At 39.1% G+C, this 17,673-nt stretch overlaps 2 protein-coding genes across 8 annotated transcripts in view; one reads left to right on the forward strand and one right to left on the reverse strand.

Annotated features, from left to right (window-relative positions):
* The window catches only part of ORC3 (origin recognition complex subunit 3), a 35,301-nt gene extending 31,781 nt beyond the window's left edge, over positions 1-3,520 (reverse strand). For all 3 annotated transcript variants that reach the window (XM_068677996.1, XM_068677995.1, XM_068677998.1), the window contains exons 1-2: positions 3,368-3,520; positions 1,260-1,314 (exon numbers count right to left, since the gene is read on the reverse strand). In XM_068677996.1, coding sequence (XP_068534097.1) covers positions 1,260-1,314; positions 3,368-3,391 — 79 coding nt within the window. In that variant the 5' untranslated portion in view covers positions 3,392-3,520. The remainder of the gene's footprint in view (positions 1-1,259; positions 1,315-3,367) is intronic.
* RARS2 (arginyl-tRNA synthetase 2, mitochondrial) overlaps positions 3,466-17,673 on the forward strand; it is a 45,846-nt gene continuing 31,638 nt past the window's right edge. For 3 of the 5 annotated variants that reach the window (XM_068677999.1, XM_068678000.1, XM_068678001.1), the window contains exons 1-7: positions 3,466-3,606; positions 4,119-4,192; positions 4,838-4,943; positions 8,218-8,301; positions 11,591-11,688; positions 13,034-13,089; positions 14,646-14,729. In XM_068677999.1, the coding sequence (XP_068534100.1) occupies positions 3,568-3,606; positions 4,119-4,192; positions 4,838-4,943; positions 8,218-8,301; positions 11,591-11,688; positions 13,034-13,089; positions 14,646-14,729 (541 nt within the window). In that variant the 5' untranslated portion in view covers positions 3,466-3,567. Of the gene's footprint in view, positions 3,607-4,118; positions 4,193-4,837; positions 4,944-5,877; positions 6,027-8,217; positions 8,302-11,590; positions 11,689-13,033; positions 13,090-14,645; positions 14,730-17,673 lie in introns of those variants that run through there. The other 2 variants (XM_068678002.1, XM_068678003.1) reach the window with 2 other exon arrangements.

Consider the following 17,673-nt stretch of genomic DNA (forward strand, 5'->3'; position numbering starts at 1 on the left):
ACTGTTATTATAATCAATGAATAATATTCTTTCTATACTACCAAACCTCAAACTGCATGGGCAAATGTGCACAGAAGGCCTTTGTGAGGTGCAAGAGTATATCAACCACACCTGAAACTTCACATTTGTCAGGTTTAGCCTTCCAAACTCAACATATGCACATCAAAGTCATGTTTATTTAGAACACCATTTGAATCAACTGCTGTTAGCAGTCAAACTAGCTCCCTTCTGCTTCTCTTTTCAGAATACCCCAGTCAAATTCATTTTTCTGTGACAAAGTATGTGCTAAGTGGAGCAACACATTTTTCCAACCATGATTTATTAATCCTGCAAAAACATACTGTTCAGTACAGGGTAAAAATCCAGTGTGGTTTAAGTGCACAGGTCTTGGTTGTTAGTTTATTTATCTTGCAATGACTTGAAATGACAGACTGGATTATATCTGCCTACCACTCATTCCCTGAGCCACAGATGTGCCAACTCTCACAGAAAAAAAAATAATTTGAGATTAATTTTAAAGCAGGTGCTGTTGTAAGTCCCTCTGGTAATGAAGGAGCCTATGATGATTTCCAAAGCCTTATTACTTTCCCCTCTGCTTTTTTAAAAATACATATTTTCAAACTGTCACACTTTTTGACAGCTCTGTCCCTGCCGAAAAAGTTTAACCTGGGAATAAGAACAGTTAGTTCCCTGACCAACTCTCAAACAGCAACTATTTGAGCGGCCTTATTTATGGCTCCAATAAGAGTCTCTCCCACTTGGTCTTCCTCAAATGCCCAGAGACTTGTATACATGCCTTTTGGATTGGAGAAAAGAACGTAAATATAACAAAAGTTAGTGAACACAAGCCAAGAGGTGTTCACAAATGGCTTCTGCCAAAGTTGTTTGAGGAAAAGAAGAAAAACTACCCACACAGGGTAAGAATTATGAATGGGATATCATTTCTGACTCCCATAGCTTAGAAGTGGCTCATTCAGACTCTTCAGATAGATGGTTTGTCAGTTAACAATTTATGGCAGTATGGAAAAAAAAATAAAAAAAAAAAAAAGCGAAGACAAATATCAGCTATACATTCTTAATCGTTGGAGATGAAAAAACATTTACGCTAACCTACTGCTTCTGAAGAAATGAGTTTTCAGAAATACTGACATCAAGGAGCAACTGAAATCCTCACACAGCTATGACAGAATTCAATCAGAACTGAAGCTTCCAGGATTAACCCTCCCAAAGCACAGCAACATGCATCAAAATACACTAACCTGTTTTCTGAGACACCTTTCTCTTCTTGGGACTTGGTTTAAAAACAAAGCAGCCCTGGAGAATAACAAGAAAAATATAAACTTCAAAACGAGCATCTATCTGACTGTGACTCCCAAGGCCATTTTATTCTCTTTAATCGCAGTGTTCCATCAACAATTTAACCAAATTGCCAGCGTCTTAATGATACCATTAGTTGTGCTTTTATTGTCCTGTTTCAAGCTAGAAAAGCAACGGAACCAGTATTCCAGCACATCTGTGAGGAACTTTTATCACCCTTCCATTATGTTCTTCAATTCATCCATCAGCTAGAACAGCAGCGAGAGAGGAATCGTTGAACTCCTCATGTACCTTCATTCAATAGATTTAAAATTAAGAGGAAGTGATTCCCTGGGGACACATCAATAGTTTCCTCAATACAGATTTAGTTAAAAGTAAAACAAAGCAAGAGGCTAGGATGCACAGAAGAGGTGATCCAAAAGCCAATGACACCCTGCAACTGCAGAGGACAAGAAGTCCATCCCAACTCAGAAGAGTAAAGATAGACACAAGCAGAATGACAAATGGTTGGGAAAGGTTCAGATAAATTAAAACCCTGCCGCCAGAAGTCCTCCAAATAGAAGTCATCTCACAATTAGATTTGATCCATCACCAAGAAGGATGAAATCAACTGCAAGTATTAAGCTTTGAGTTCCGGGAGATTTTTTCATTTTCCTGTAGAAAACCTGATATTTCTCCCATCATCTTCCCAAATCAACATTCATCTTCTTTTTGTGATTTCCTTTATACCAGCAATCGTACACTGTCCCCAGCTCTTGCTGTAAGGTTCTTGTGCCACAGCAAAAGTGAAGCAAAAACACAAATGTTCAAGGTATTTAAACAGACTGATTCAATCCAGCATTTCCCACAGAGATGCTTGCATAAACAAAGATTACTGAACTTAAACTGAGACAGTTCAGCCACCAGCGTAAGAATGATCTAATAAAAGTAAAGCCCTAGAAAGATGTTGAATTTTGATTACAGACACTAGTTTTTTGGGTATCTTCGGACACATTATTTCCCTTCTGATTCAAATAAGGATCTAAAGTCAAACACTGATACCTATATTGTCCCCTTCTGAAAAACTGCCTTAGGAATTGGAGAAGTTCTTGGATACTTTTCATTTTAATAAGTATATTAAAAACCATCCAAAAATAGCCGGACAAAAGTTGTCCAGCTGTGTCGTCCATACCCTAAATGCTGTGGAACAATTCCACTACAGAAATATTTGATACAGGCTTATTTATGCTGCATTATACACAGCAAGTCAGCACAGTAATTCCTGAGAGGACAGCTGGAATTGGCCCAAATTACTCAGGGGGTGGTGAGGCCCTGGCACAGGCTGCCCAGAGGAGCTGTGGATGCCCCATCCCTGGGGGTGCTCAAGGCCAGGCTGGATGGGGCCTTGGGCAACCTGGGCTGGTGGGAGGTGGTGTCCCTGCCCATGGCAGGGGGTGGGACTGGGTTGGCCTTATGGTCCCTACCAACCCAAACCATCCTGTGATTCTATGAAAAGAATTGTATACGGTGCATAGATATAAGAAGAAATGATGTTTAAGTCTAATGAAATATAAATATTATTTAATGCTTTACATTCAATGTAGCAGAGATGAGCATGTAAAATGACCAAGGATTACATTTAAGACACAGGACACAACAGAAGTACCCTTCACTGCCCAAATCCTTAAAAGCAACATTTTTAAAAGGGAAACCCACCCGATCTGAATTCAATTTTAACTTTGTTTGGAAGCAGCTCCCTGTCCCCCTGGAAGCACGGCCACTTCCACACCGAAGGACGCAGCCACACGCCTGGGTCCCGTGGAAAGCATCACGAGGGAAAGGATTTTTCCTGAAGTAAAAAAACCCTTCCTGCGCGCTGCAGCCCGCGACACAACCACACAGCGCGGTGCCCTGACACATTTCAAGCGAAGCGCCCTGCCTCCTCGCTATCGCCCCTGGCCGCGAACCAAACGTTAAGCTTTCAAAAAATAAAAAAAATAATAAAAAAATCACATAAATTTAACGCTTAAACGACGGCAAACGCCACCCCCCCCCCCCCCCGCCGCCTCACCTTGGAGACGGAGCCCGCGCTCATGTCGCCCCCTCCCCCCCCGCTAACGGCTCCGTGAGGTAACGGCCGCGCGGCCCTGAGGGGACGGGGCCGCGGCGCATGCGCAGTGCGGGGCAGCGCGGCGCTGACAGGGCGGGCCGAAAGGCGGCGGGAGGGCGGGGGCAAGGGGCGGCGCTGACCTCCCGCCCCGCCGCCCGGTCATGGCAGCTTGCGCCTTCCGGAGGAGCATCGCCAGCCAGGTAACCCGCCACAACCCCTCTTTCGGTAACCGGGAGCGGGGCTGCCCCGAAAACTGAGCCGCCCGGTTTGAGCCCTCAGCCGGACCCCCCCCCCTCCGGGAGGTGGCAGTTGGTAGGGCCGGTTGCCAAGGGGACCGGCGCGGGCTTCGTTGGCCCGCCCACCCCTAAGGGCCGGGAGGGGGGGGGGGGTCCGGTCATGGCGTGCAGGGGTTCGAGGATAAAAATAATTAACTAAATAAATAAATTAAACGTTATCCTGTGAAATAAAGGACCTGTACGCGATGTTTTGTCTTGTCTTTTATTTTTTCCCTCTTCCTTTTCTAAGGTTTCTTTACTATTCCCTGCGTTTGCGTTGCGAATTGGAAAAAAGCAAGCTTAAAGTACTAAATAATTATTTATTTCCTTTCCCTGAGAGGAATTTTACTTGAAAATCCCTCACAAGTGTATAAGCAGGGAGCGGTACTTCTGGGTATTTTTCACTTAAGCCACTTTGTTCTTTATTTCAAATTTAGCTTTCCAAAGTTTTGGATCTGCCGCCAGAAAAACTAATAAAGTCCATATCTGCAGTTCCTGTCTCCAAAAAACGGTAGAGTTTGCACTTTATCTTACAATATCTTCTCATTTTATATTATTTTTGGTTGTGTTTATTAGTGTAATAGCTTAACAGGGGTTCAGGGAAATAGAAATACAGAAAAGCTAACTGAAGCTAATATACCGGTCCAATTATAAGAAGATACCTAAATCTAATTAAACCACTCTGTTTTTTGAAGCAAGCTCAATACAAATATAATTGCTTCAAAAATATAAATAATATGCACCACTTGAATGGTAAATGTTTCAGTATTAATAAATTAATAAATTAACTAAATATGAAACTGCTTAGAACCAATGTGAAGTTACAGATTTTTTCCCTGTCATGCTTAAGAGGTGTAGTATTTTTGGCAGATAAACTACTTTTATTCATAAGTATAACATTTTTTTTTACTGTGAAATGGTGATTTTACCATATGTATTTTACAGTTGTATTAGAGCAAAGGTAATATTTAGCTTTCTACTGCAGCTTTCTAAACGTAGCTTACTTTTGGGTACCAGTGACTGGGTTATGCTTGCCAATTAGACTTGCCATATGCAGAGTCAGCTTGGATTTGTCAAATCTCCACATCATTTCAACACTTTTTTTCCCTGATTTTCATCTGTTCCTTTTTTTTTTTTTTTTTTTTTTCCTTTCCAGGCATGTTGCTGATTTCCAGCTTTCTGTTGCTTCTGTTCTAGAAAACCATTCTGGTGATTGCTTAGCACAAGATCTTCAGCTTCAAGCTCAGAAGCTAGCTGAGAAGGTATGCTAATATGTTAATTCCATGTATTTGACACAGTAATGAACTTACAGACTAGGGATGTAAAAGGCATTCTTTCTTAAAATATGAAGAAAAAATGGTATTCTTTCTTCAAATATCTCTTTGGATCAGAGGAGTGTAATGACTGCACCCATTGTCATTGTACAGTCTTCCCAGGTAATCAGAGGAGCAGTTAAGTTTCTTGTGAAATTGTGGTTTTAAAATAGTTTGAGAGTAAGTTGTGTTTGTGAGTTAGGAGGCACTGCCTAAAAGCTCTGCTGTTGTCCGTACTGTTGACCAAAACTAGAGGAAAAAATTGAGTACGTAGTGGCCTGAGAAATCAAAGATGGCAAACTCCAACACTAGAATCACAGTGAAGAAACTTAACCTGTGGGTCAAACAGGCCAGTCTTCTCACTAACTGTTTGAAATTGAGGTTTCTTAGAACAGCAGTGTTTTCATGGCCATTTCAGGCTGTGGGAAATTGCAGTGGCTGAGTCATTAAGGCTAACTACTGTAATAAAAAAGACGCAACAGGCAAAACAAGATATACATAAGTGACATGAATCTTGAAGAAACAAAAGGTACATGGAAGAGAAGAAAACTTCAGAGAAGTTGGTATGTATAAAGTTGGAAGAGGGACCAGAAAGGTGATGCTAGGTTTTGAGGTATCATTAGAGATGAAAAAAATCCTTCAAAATCTAAGAAGTTGCTACTGGTGCTGATGAAGAGGAGTATAAACTAAGAAGTAGTGACAATGTTAGCTGCAAAGAGGCAGTAGATCAAATAATAAAAGCGTAAAAAAGATGCTTCATCTGCCTCAGAAAGAATAAGTTTGAGAGGGAATCGGTAAGGTTGCTATATGATCAGGAGTTTAAAAGGTCAAATAAAATAATTTGTTACTGAGAAGCTAAACTATTTCCTCATTTCATACTCCACTGCTGAGATGTTGAAGAGAACCACACTTTGGACCCATTTTTGTAACACGTGAATATTCTGACTCAGGCAGAGGAAGAGCTGATGGTGCACAGATGTACAACCAAAAGTTCTGAAACAACTTTAAGATGATCTAGCATCATAAAATAATGTAAGTTGGAAAGGGCCTCAGGAAGTGATTTGTTCCAGTCTCCTCCTCAAAGTGGATTATTGAGGGGTTTTGGATGGGTTTGCTTAAGACTTTTGAAATCCACTGTGGTTTTATAAGCCTCCATAGATGTAACAGCCTCTGTGGGCATTCTGTTCCCATGACTGTAACATCATGGTAGCGATTCTTTTCCTGGTGTCTAGTCTGTCACTTTAAAAACTGCTGTTACCAGTGATGTGAAAGCTACAAATGTGTCTTTCTCTTTTATTGGTTCTGGCTCATTAAATAAATCTTGGCCACCGAGCCTCACATCTTTACACGGCAAAGCGGATGTAACAGTAGAAAAGAGCAAACCATCAATATAAGCTCAGAAATTGAATACACCACGCTGGTTAACCAAAGGAGGGGAAAAGAAAAAAGAAAAAAAAAAAAAAAACAAACTTCTAATCTCTTAGAATCATTTTTGTTGGATATTGGATAAAGGCGATGCATTTATTATGATTTGTTTAGACTGATCATGTCATCCACAAAGATAAGCAGTATAGAAATACAAATATGCAAAATGTAACCATAATATCAAAAATTAGCAGTGAGACAGAAATGTAGACAGTGATCAGTGTATGTCATGATAAAAAAAAAAAAAGTTGATAGAGTACCTCGAGTTTCAATAGCATGCTCTTCTCAGTCACTGAAGAGGAAATTGGTCACAATGTTTGAAATACAGATATTTAGGTTAGGCAGAAGAGACTGAAATAGGTCCCATTGACTAAAGTAGCCAAAATAATAAGGCAACATGATGCCAAGTGGAACATAATATGCTAAGATACGCTGAGATTTGTCTGTCATTAAGGTTCTAATTGTCTTGTTTCTGTTGGCTTTTGATTTTGTTTGGGTGGCTGCTTCTTGCTTCATCTTTCAACTGTTAGTTCTTGGCTGAGAGGGAACTTTTTTTCTTTTTATGCCTTTATAGGATATTCTGATACGGCATTCTGATCCAAGCCATAGGCATGGGGAGATCTGGTTACTAAAGAATGGTTAAGTACTTGGAAGAATTGATAGAGCTATGGAGAGGACAAATAAGCTCTCATATTAAAGAGTTGAAAAACACTGAGATGGTAGTGACAGATGATGTAGAAAACATTTAGCAGAACAAACAGTATGGAGAAAGTGCAGTGGGAATTTCTGTTTTATATCTGCCCCATAACATGGGTGAAATGGGCCTTCAGTAAAACAAAGAGGAAGGAAATTCAGAGTCAATAAAAGAGATATTTCTTTCATGTAGCTTATGAATAAACAATGGAATTTGTTATTGGAGATTGTTAAGGTTAAAGAACTTACAGGCTAACAGTAATTACTCCTGTTTGAGGTAGGGTCTAACTACAAGACCTAGAATGGGGATAGAATTTCTTCTTCATGCTGATGTGCTTCAGTAGGAATGTGTAGCTTGCCTCTTTCAAAGACCAAGTTATAAGATAAACAAAAAGCAACAGAAGATAACTTGTTTGTTTGTTTTTGTTGTTTGAGAAAATGTCCTGTCTATGAAAGGAAGCTACTTTAGTGAAAACGAAGCCAAAACTCTCAACCTGTAAAGAGACTAAAATCTGTGTAAAGAGGAGGTTGACATTAGAGGAGCTTATACATTCCTTACAGCTTCAGAATTTTCAAAACACGAGCCTTCTGAAAGTTGTAAATGGAATCTTTAATATATAAACCTTTAACATCTTTAGTTTATATCACTGGCTGCTGCAAGGCATTGTAGTTCAAGTCAGGAACTTTGAGATACAGCAGTCCAAAGCTTGTCTCAGATTTTCTTTAAGACGTGGATCTTTTTGTTGTTGTTGTTGTTGTCACACACACGGTGTGAAGCCGTCAAATGCATCTCAGCCTTTGTGTGTACAAAGAGATCATCTGCTGCTCATAGCCAAAATAAATTAACACAGCCTGGACACAAGCAAGGACTGAAGCAAAACAAGTGTGTGAGTGAGTTGTGTTCAGAGCCAGTAAGCATGGATTAGAAATAATAAAATCATCCTTTTTTCAACTGGATGGATTAAATGATCTGTGATTGCTTACAATCAGATAAAAAGCATTTAATATTTATAGTGGATTAAATTAATATTTTGGGTGGATTGAATTAAAGTTTTCTAATTTACCTGTTTTCATGGAGAGTTGCTGTTCTGTTTTGTTCTTATAGCTAAAATGTGATGCTGTAGTGAGTGAAATCAGCACCGGTCCAGGAACAGTGAACTTTACGATAAACAGGGAATTGCTGGCAAAGGTGAGTACAATATTTCAGATGTGTTAAAGTTCCTCAATAAATTCCGCAATGTAAAACTCTAAAATATTTAACCATAGTCTTTGATCCTTTCTATACATATCTGCTTGTTTTTCATCAATTCTACTCAAGGATTCCTGATGCTAGATGTCTAGAATTGGGAATGAGGCTCACAGAAGTTCATCCTCTTAAGGAAACAATGCATCTATCCTTCAGTTACAATCCCTCTCTTTTTCTTTCATGTTTCTGCTCTAAAAGGCAGACTTCACGTGTTCTTTGTGTTTCTGAAGTACACAACTCAAAATTTTGGTCTTGCATATAAACTCTTGTTTAAAATAAAGAAGGATGGTAGAAAGATACCTGAAATAAAAGTACCTGACTTCAAATCTACCATTACGTACTTTGTTGCCAAAAATTCTGCGAAGTCCAATCTGACTGGAATGGAAAATCTTAATTTTGTTAAACCAGTAATTTAGTGAAAGGAAGATACCACTTGGTTGATAAGAGTAGTGTTTTGGTTGCACTTGGTCTGGATTATTTTAAAGAAGTTGCATTAAGATGGGTAGCTGCCTGGTGCTATTCAACTGGGGAGTGAATGAAAGCCCTGCTAAGCCAGCTGAACTAACTTGGGTTGCAAGCTACATTGTGGTGGTGTTCAAGGCATTAATCTAAGCAGCTTTTGTGGAAATAACATCGTGGTCTTAGAAAATGAGCCACGTGTGATTTGGGCAGGAAATCAGATCTTACCTCATGCTGGTGAAGCTCTCTTCCTATCAGGGCTTCCACTGAGCGAGTCACTTAGGCTTGTTATCATCTCCTCCTGAATGATAAGTGGACTTGTGAGTTGCTAATGCCTAGGCATTCCTATCAATTGCCTGCTTTATGTATTGCCTGGAAACATCTCCTTAAATTCTCATTAACTATCTGTAATCCATCATGATAAGAACATAACACCTGACTATTCACTGAAAGAACAGTTTTGGTGTTAAATTGTATTCACGGGCAGGATTTGACAAGGTGCTTTGTCTGTAGGGATTTTACTCAGTATAATGAGTCAAGCAAAACCATGTGTCTGGCCTAGTAGAATTTTGCTGGAAGAAATGTGGGATTAGAACACAGAATTTTGCATTATGTCACTGAGGAGAGAGGAGGAGATAAGACTTAGCTGTGACTTTCACTAATAAGGAGAATAAGGCTGTGATAAATTTGAGGATTTGTTTGTGTGTCTGGCTTACCTTCTAAGGTGCCATAATGAAAACAGCATTAAAGGTTTCTCTACAGGCATAGTTCCTTTTTTCTGCATCTGTTATTTCTGCTGCAGAAGTGTTTTAAGGTGACTTTAGGAAAAACAGAATTAAACAAACAACTTTCCACTGAATGGAATGAGATTTCCACTTCAGCTCACATTGCTAGAGGCCTGTACTATCTTCAGGAAGTTTGTCTGATACTTACAGCTTTGTGTATTAGTTTTCGTAGTGTATTGGCATCACTGCGACAAACTGAAGAAGGCAGGGTGAATACAGGGAATTATCTTGCTGTATGATTGCAGTACTGATGAAGCGTAGGATTCCTCTTTCCACAAACTACATTCATGCTGTTGAGGAAATATTTGAAGGCATTTTAGACCATCTCCATGCTTTCAAAGTACACGTGCTTTTGTACAAGCCATTTTCACAGACTTGCAGGTGGGAGAAGGGGTGTTTAGACACGTGAAGACTGAATAGTTGGCTTTCTTTGGTGCTAGAGGTGTAGAAAGCAGGCTGGCTTTTGATGCCTAGGAAAACCTAGCAGTCTTAGTAGAATGTGAGTGTTGTGGGTTGTTGTTTTTCTTCCTGTTTTGGAGTTAAGTAACTTGGTGATTCTGAGGAGGCTTAAGAACTTGCAAAAGTCTCCTGTTTTTCTGTTTCCACATTGTATATGCATACTCTCATCCAACAGGAAAGGAAAAGAACATTAAGCAGATTCTATTCCTAAAAAAAGATTAATGAAGACATACAGTGGGCAGTGATGTTAAGCAACTGGAAAAAGCTAGAGATGTTAGTCTGCCTCATGTTCTAGAAAGAACAATGAAAGCATTTGTATTACTGAAATCAGAAAAAGCTAAGCCTCTTTTGTCTGGTTTTTCTTCACTTAAACCACTGGTTGACGTGTATGTATCCTGTTGTTATTAAGAATGATCAGACGATGAGGTATCTCCCATAAGCTGTTGTTTGAGTCTACCTGCAGTGAACTGATGGAGAGCATTCTGCAGTTTTGTCCCTTAGGCTGGCTTTAGTGGTAGTCACAAAGGCTAGAAATCCTGAACTTCTGTGTCGGATTTCCTGAAAATAAAAACACTTTCATGTGCTGTTGAGGTGACCTGGATAAGCATGGTAATGCTCGTGCAATTATAGCCCGTTGGATTTCTTGCAGGTCCTCAGTGACAAGGAGTGTGTGGGAGATCTGATGTGTCCCTAAGGGCTGGACCTCTGTGACTGGGTTGTGCTTTGTGCAGTGGGTGTCCTTTACATGCACACGTTGACAAAAACTTTGGATCTAGGACAGGACTCATAGGAATTTCATTTCCAAAGTCCTCAAAGTGTGCCTTGATAAGATTTATTCATGGGAAGAATGCACTTTTGAAGAAGCTCAAAGGTACGCTATGTAGCTTTTCTTTTTAAATCAAGGAGAAAAAAATGTCTGCTGAGAACATCTGGCTGCACAATGAAATAAATTCTCTCATCAAGTCTACTGCTTATAAGCTTTCCCAGTCTTTGATCAAAATCTATGGTCTAGTTCTACAAGATAGCTTTTATTTTAAAATGTGTTACCTGAATTAGGCATGGCAAGGGTCCTGGTCAGACTGAGTAAGGTAAGAGTCCTATTTACATGAGAATGCCTTTATTTTACAGGAGGTTACTATTTTACCCACATTCTTGGGCTGACTTTCCTTTCCTGCTTACTGATTACCTCTGCATGACCCTCCAGCACTTTGATGTTGTGTAACTAAACAGTTTTAATGAGATCTACGCTTTCTACTTTTAAGTTTTTACCAAAATCAGCTTAGATTTTCACCAAAATCTCTGCTTACAATTTGTCTGACTTATTTAATTGATCCGGTGCAGCTTTCCAAAGTTAATGGCATTTCCATCTGCATGTGATACCTTGTTTTCTTGGCAGACCAGCCATCTAACTGGTAATGTGAAAACCAGCTGTGGGATCAGACTCCTGTGTGGTTGGTGGATGGTTTTCCTGATCACATTTTCTGTTGTTGATACTTATTTTCCTTCATTTTATCTTCCCTGTGCTTTAGACTGTGCTGCAGCAGGTGTTGAAAGATGGCTCAGAATATGGAATAAAAAGTGAACTTTTCTCGATGGTGCCTAGACAAAAGGCAGTGATTGAGTTCAGGTAAGCACTCGCGATGAGTCCTTTGAGAATACAGCCTTGTCTGCTGATTGATATTCATTGCCGTAATGTGCGGTGCCTGTGAAGTTAAACCACATTTATGGGATTACATTCATCTGTATTTAATACTCTGATAGATTTGCCAAGTAGAATTTAAGTTTTATTTAGGGAATTGAGGCTTTTCCCAGAATGTATTTTTGGTGTTTGAAGAGTTCATGCCTCGTTCTCCTTTACTGCATAATAGCATTCAGTTTCTAAGTAGGCCTCTTTTATCTTGTTATCAAGAGACATCATCTGAATTTTCAGCCAGTAATGCACTTCTTCTTCCACCTGGGTTTCAGTTTCCAAAGCTGTTACGTAGCTGTCCTCACTACCTTCATCCTTGACTTGCTTGAGCAGCCAAGCATTTATCTTGCTAAATCTTCTCAGTTGCTGGCCCCAGAACTTCTGGCCAGTATCTATTTTGTTTGTGGTAACCTGTGCATGGAAAGAAAAGTGGTTGACTTGGATCACTTTTTGTATTGAAAAAAAAATAATAAAATTGTTCACCTATTCTCCTTGTGTAGGCTTCCTTAGTCAGAAAGTCAGCACATGCCTTTAATTTGGAGGGTGGATGTTCATAGCTGAAATTTAATTTTTGTTTTTGACAGCAAACAATTGTGGGCACAGTGTTCCTTTTTCCTTTTGTTGATAACAAAGCTACAACCTGTAAAGATCTAGCTCAGCTATCTGGTAGTATTGTTTCAAATGGATGCTTAAGACGGATTAATAATATGCCGCTGTTGTAAGCTTAAAGTGAACTAAAATACAAACAAACTAAACAAAACATTTGTTCACATTATAAAACCGTGTTGGAGGTGGGTTGTTTTTTTTTTTTTGTTTGTTTGTTTCTGCATAATGATATGCCGTTTACAAGCTTTGAAGAGGACACTGTTGGTAGAGAATGTGATTTTAATTACTGATTCTTGTACACAAAGTTACCTGTTCTGGTACCAGATTTACCTCTAATAAAGGTCTGAAGAACATGATTCTTATGTCCAATACATGTGAAAGTGAGACAGCAGTGTAAGTCCTTTGTCACTCGTATATTTGGATATTGGGAGGTTCCTTGGTGTGTTTTTTTTCTTTTTTTTCTTGAACACTGGCTGCTTGCTGATATGAGAGGAAAAGTGGGTTTGATATCGAGATCTACTTGGAACAAAAACTAATCAGAGAATTACAAGGGCAAGGTGAAAGTTGTGGTTTAATTACAGTTCTTCTGCTGTTACTAATGAGTTGAATACTTCTGAGTTGGAGATGTGGCAGCCTTGTACATTGAACAAATGCTATTTGTGGAAATTTGTTGCAGCTCCCCTAATATTGCCAAAAAGTTTCACATAGGACACTTGCGTTCCACAATAATAGGTGAGTATGCGTTTCAGTGTGCGTCCTGAAAGGACTTCTTGTCTCCATGATTCACTTGACAGGGGAATTGGGCTAACCTTTCACTCCTGGTGGAGTGGCTGTGTCAGGCTTGACTTGCTAATTAAAAGCCTTTTCCTCATTATACAGTGAAGAAAAGAGCATGGTGTGTTGCTGGCAGATTTATTAAGTCACACGTAATATAGTTTTATGACTGTGAACATTAAATGAAGTACTTTAAAATTGTTCCACAAAGACACCCAGGGCAGTTTTCATTGAGGTGTTATGAAACTCCTTTGAATTTTAAATTTCTGATTTGTGCTGGACTGCAGAGCAGATAGTTATGTCTTGGTGGCTATCTTGCAAGACATTTGCTTTTATGTGTTAATTCCTCTATGCTACTATTACTGACACAGTTGCTGTCATTTGTCACGGAATAATTAAGTAGTTTATTGTGCAGTATTCTAATAGCATATGGAAAACATCATTTCTCCCTGCCTTTGCCCTGTCTCATTAAAATTTGTAGGTTATTAGCTGAAGACCCTACAGCATCTGTTGAGCTAATAATGCATTATTTTTAATTATACTAATGTATCATGTATAATTATCAGTTACATAAAATTAATAAATCTGCCTCTTCGTGGACTGAAGGTTGAGTGGCATTACGTATTTTTGGCTTGCATTTCCGGGTCCTTTGTTACAAAAAAAAAAAAATAATAAAATAAATCAAAAATAGTTCTGTAGGTGGATGTTCATCCAATAGAAACAGAATGAACTGATGACAGGGAATAGGAATGGAAAGTAATTAAGTGATTGCAAACTATAGTGTGGCGTTACAATAAAAGAAAAAGAGAAAGCTTTTTGCAACCTTTTATATCAGTATTGTAAAGAAAAGGTACCCTTGAAGCACAGAAGAATAGGGGAAGGGCTGCACTTATTTCTTGGTTGCATATATTACTTCTTTGTAATTCTATGATACAGCAAAACTCAGGAGAAAGACAAAAGGTTTTTGTTGTAATAACAATTAGAACCAAGATGTTCTTATGTGATGTGGTAAGTTTGGACCATATCAGACACACAGTGTGTGAAAAGTTCAGTACTGGTCAAGGACTTGGAGTTGTTCTCTGTTTAACTTCACAGTTAAGAGCAGTTTGTGAATATCAGTCCTTGCTTAACCTCCTGGTATGCAGTTTCCTGGCTTTGAGAAGGGAAATATGGATACTACCATGTATTTGTGAATATACGAGAAGTCGTACATGGCTCCTTATGAACATAAGGATTTTTTATAGTCATGTACTTTCCAGAATGTGCATGCACAGACAACAGAGACACAAACATATGGATCTGCATGAGACGCTTTATGGCACCTCTCAAATGCTAAGCTGCTTTCTTTTTTATTATTGCTTTAAGTTTGGAAGTATTTTAGCACATTGTGTAGAGTAGTTCACCTGACTGATTTGCTTTTCCTTTTCCTTTTGAATATGACAAAACCATAAAATTGATCGGTTGAGGTTGACCTACAACTTTGCATAATAACACCAATTTTGATTCCTTACCAGGGAATTTTATAGCAAATCTCAAAGCTGCACTGGGACATGAAGTAACAAGAATAAATTACCTTGGTGACTGGGGCATGCAGTTTGGTATGTTTTGATATTTGTTTCTCCTGTTCACTTTTCAACTGTATAACGTGGTCTGGGTTTCCAACTTCAGTTTTTGCAGGCACATTGGATTCACCCTGGGCTCATAAAGAGTAGTATTGTGTTCACATATATGTAATGTGTCGTTAGTCTCCTTAAGACAAAAACAAAGCAATCCAGAGTGATTCATCAGCGGTATGACGTATACTGCCATGCAAGAAATACAAGCGGAAATTTGCCCAACGGTTCCTCAGTAGCTCTCAGATTACCTGTGTGTTGCTTGAGGTTTATTTTTAAAGCACAGGAGAAATATTTTGAGTGTGGTGGTTGTACTTGTGGTGCTCTAGTAGCTGAACAGGCTACTGTTGCTGCCTCCATACAACATAAATACATGATACTATATCTGTTGCATGTCTGTGGTGATACTACTGTCCTCCTTATTCAGATTTTGCACGGGTAATAGGAATAGTGGGAGAGTAAGTTTGTTAACTTAGCTATGCCACACCTGTATGCATAAGAATAGAATGATTGTTTGGGGAAAAAAAAAAAAAGGAAGTTATATTCTTGTATTTAGTTGTCTTTGTGTGTGTCTTTATATTTTTTTTTTTGTTTGTTAGTTTGTTTTTTCCGTGTGGAAACAGGTTTGTTATTCACAGAGTATAACTAACTTTTTTAGCAACAGCATTTTGGTAGGTCAATGCTTTGAGTGTTTGTATTATTAAAGGTATCCCAATACTTCCCCCAAAATATTGTTTGCCATTAAAATGTAGCAAAAGGAGAGGTGTGTAGGTAGAGAATGTGCAAGTGCGTTCTTAGAAGGCCGTCAATCTTGCCTGCATGTGCATTTGCTTGCATGCATATACACACTGCTACCTCCACCAAAATGTCCACCAGGTAAGTGAGAACCGAGAAATCCTCTCATGCAGGACTGCCTGGCTGGTATTTATTCCCTGACTAGAGTTCGTTTGTGTCTGCTTGCTAGGTCTGTAAATACTATTCACATATGGCAGTTGACCCATCCATAGGCTTCCCAATTTTGTTGTTTTTTTTTTATGTTAATCTTGCATTTTAAATTTATCTAAATTCTCCCCTTCTTTTCTAATCCCCCACCTGAAAGCTGATTTTGACCTATTTTTAGGAAGAAAAAAGAACCACAGCCATGCCCATTTTCTCATTCTTGAAAACTGATACGTTCATGGAAACTATAGAACTGCCACACAGTTTTTGCAGTGGGGTCTGGAAACAGCATTTATATTTATTTTTAATTGCCAAACACCAAGTGAAATGTCTATCAAGCAGTCAATTTAGCTATTTCCAGCCCGTATGCTGCCCCCTTCAGTTGAGCTGGTTCAGTGCTTTGGGGGATTTTAATTAATCAACTTTGTGAGTAAAACTGGGTTAAAAATGTAACAGAAATATCCTACTCTATTTATGTATTCACGTTCATCAGTAATGATGATACACCTAAAAGATATTTAGTTCTATCAGTTCTCCTTCTAGAGTAAATTCCTGGGTTGTAGACAGTTGGGTAAAATATTCTTATGACTGTGAGAGCAGTAAGAGAATTTATTTTCTTTTTTTTTTCTTTCCTTTGTCAAATTATTTCCTCCACAGCTTGTCTGTTCTGATCATGTTTCTGGTCAAACCGTAGTTTATAGCAGTTTCACTTTACTTAGGATTTCTTTTGTAAGAATTGAATACGGAATGAGTTTACATAAAATTAAATAAATTTCATCATTACGTATTTCATTCATTTTTACCCCATAGACATTATTTTTTATCACCAGCGCTTGCATAATGAATGTGGCAATGGCAATTAAGCAATAAAATGCAAAAGGCAAAGGGCTTCTCAGCTGACCTCATTCACTCGTTGGAGATAAATGGTACTCGTAAGTCTGAATACCAGGAAATTTAACACAAAGTTTCTAGAAAGAATAAGGATGACTGTGTGTTATTTACCTATATTCCTGTTGTCCAGAGCACAGCTGTTAAAAACGGTACCACTGACAGAGCAGTCCCAAGTGTAGCTTTCCAGATGGGTGCTCCCTTCTCTGTTTGGGCTGGCTCAGCTCAAATATGTGACAGGCTTTATAACAAATAACACAGTCATGCTTCACAGAATTATAGCAGAGGAATATTAGTATATTAGTCCTTTCCCAGAAGCGGTGCTATAATTAACAATCTGTCAGCATTTCCATTACAACTCCCATTGTTGAAGGCTCTAAAAAATAATAATTGAAAATGTGTTTTGCTGAAAAATGGCGGAGCAGTCCTCAAGCTTGAAGCAGTTTTGGGGCAGGTTTCTTCAGGTAACAAATCTCAGGCAGTCGTTGCGTCTGTCAGTCCATCCATCTTCCTGACGCTCTGCTCTTAATAAATTCGGAATGCATTGGGCAACCTCAGCCAGATCTGACAAAAAATATCCCGGAGAAGAAAGTTCTCCTAGTTTTGTGACAGCTGGCGGACGTGTAGGGGTAGGAATACAATGTAGTGCCTTCGGGGAGAGAAAGTTAACTTCTGAGCTCAGCCTGTCAGCTCACCAGTCAGCACATCTCGGTCAAATTCAGTCCCAGCTCGTGCTACATCTTGCCAGTAATTGGGGAGTATAACAAATGTTTAGGAGAAGACAGAGACACGTGGAAGGAAGTGTTTGGGGTGAATGAAAGCTGGAAACCTTGCTGGGGGTTGGACTGTGAAAGCAGCATGGAGAAGTGGGGTGTGTAGGTACACTGAGAGAGATCATTAAGAAGCCAAGCCCACAGAACCGGCTATCTTTAAAGAAACACCCTCTCAATAGGATCAGACGCATTTTGTTTCCTAAACTCTAACTTGTTTTTCCTATCTAAATCTGCTACAGCTCCTATCGCAGTCGTTGTTTTCGGGAGGGAAGTTCTGGAGATAGTGCTGTTTGCTTAGCTGCTGAGGGCTTTCAAAGGGGTGCCCGCAT

This window comes from Anas acuta, chromosome 3, assembly GCF_963932015.1.
Source record: "Anas acuta chromosome 3, bAnaAcu1.1, whole genome shotgun sequence".
Classification (NCBI taxonomy): domain Eukaryota; kingdom Metazoa; phylum Chordata; class Aves; order Anseriformes; family Anatidae; genus Anas; species Anas acuta.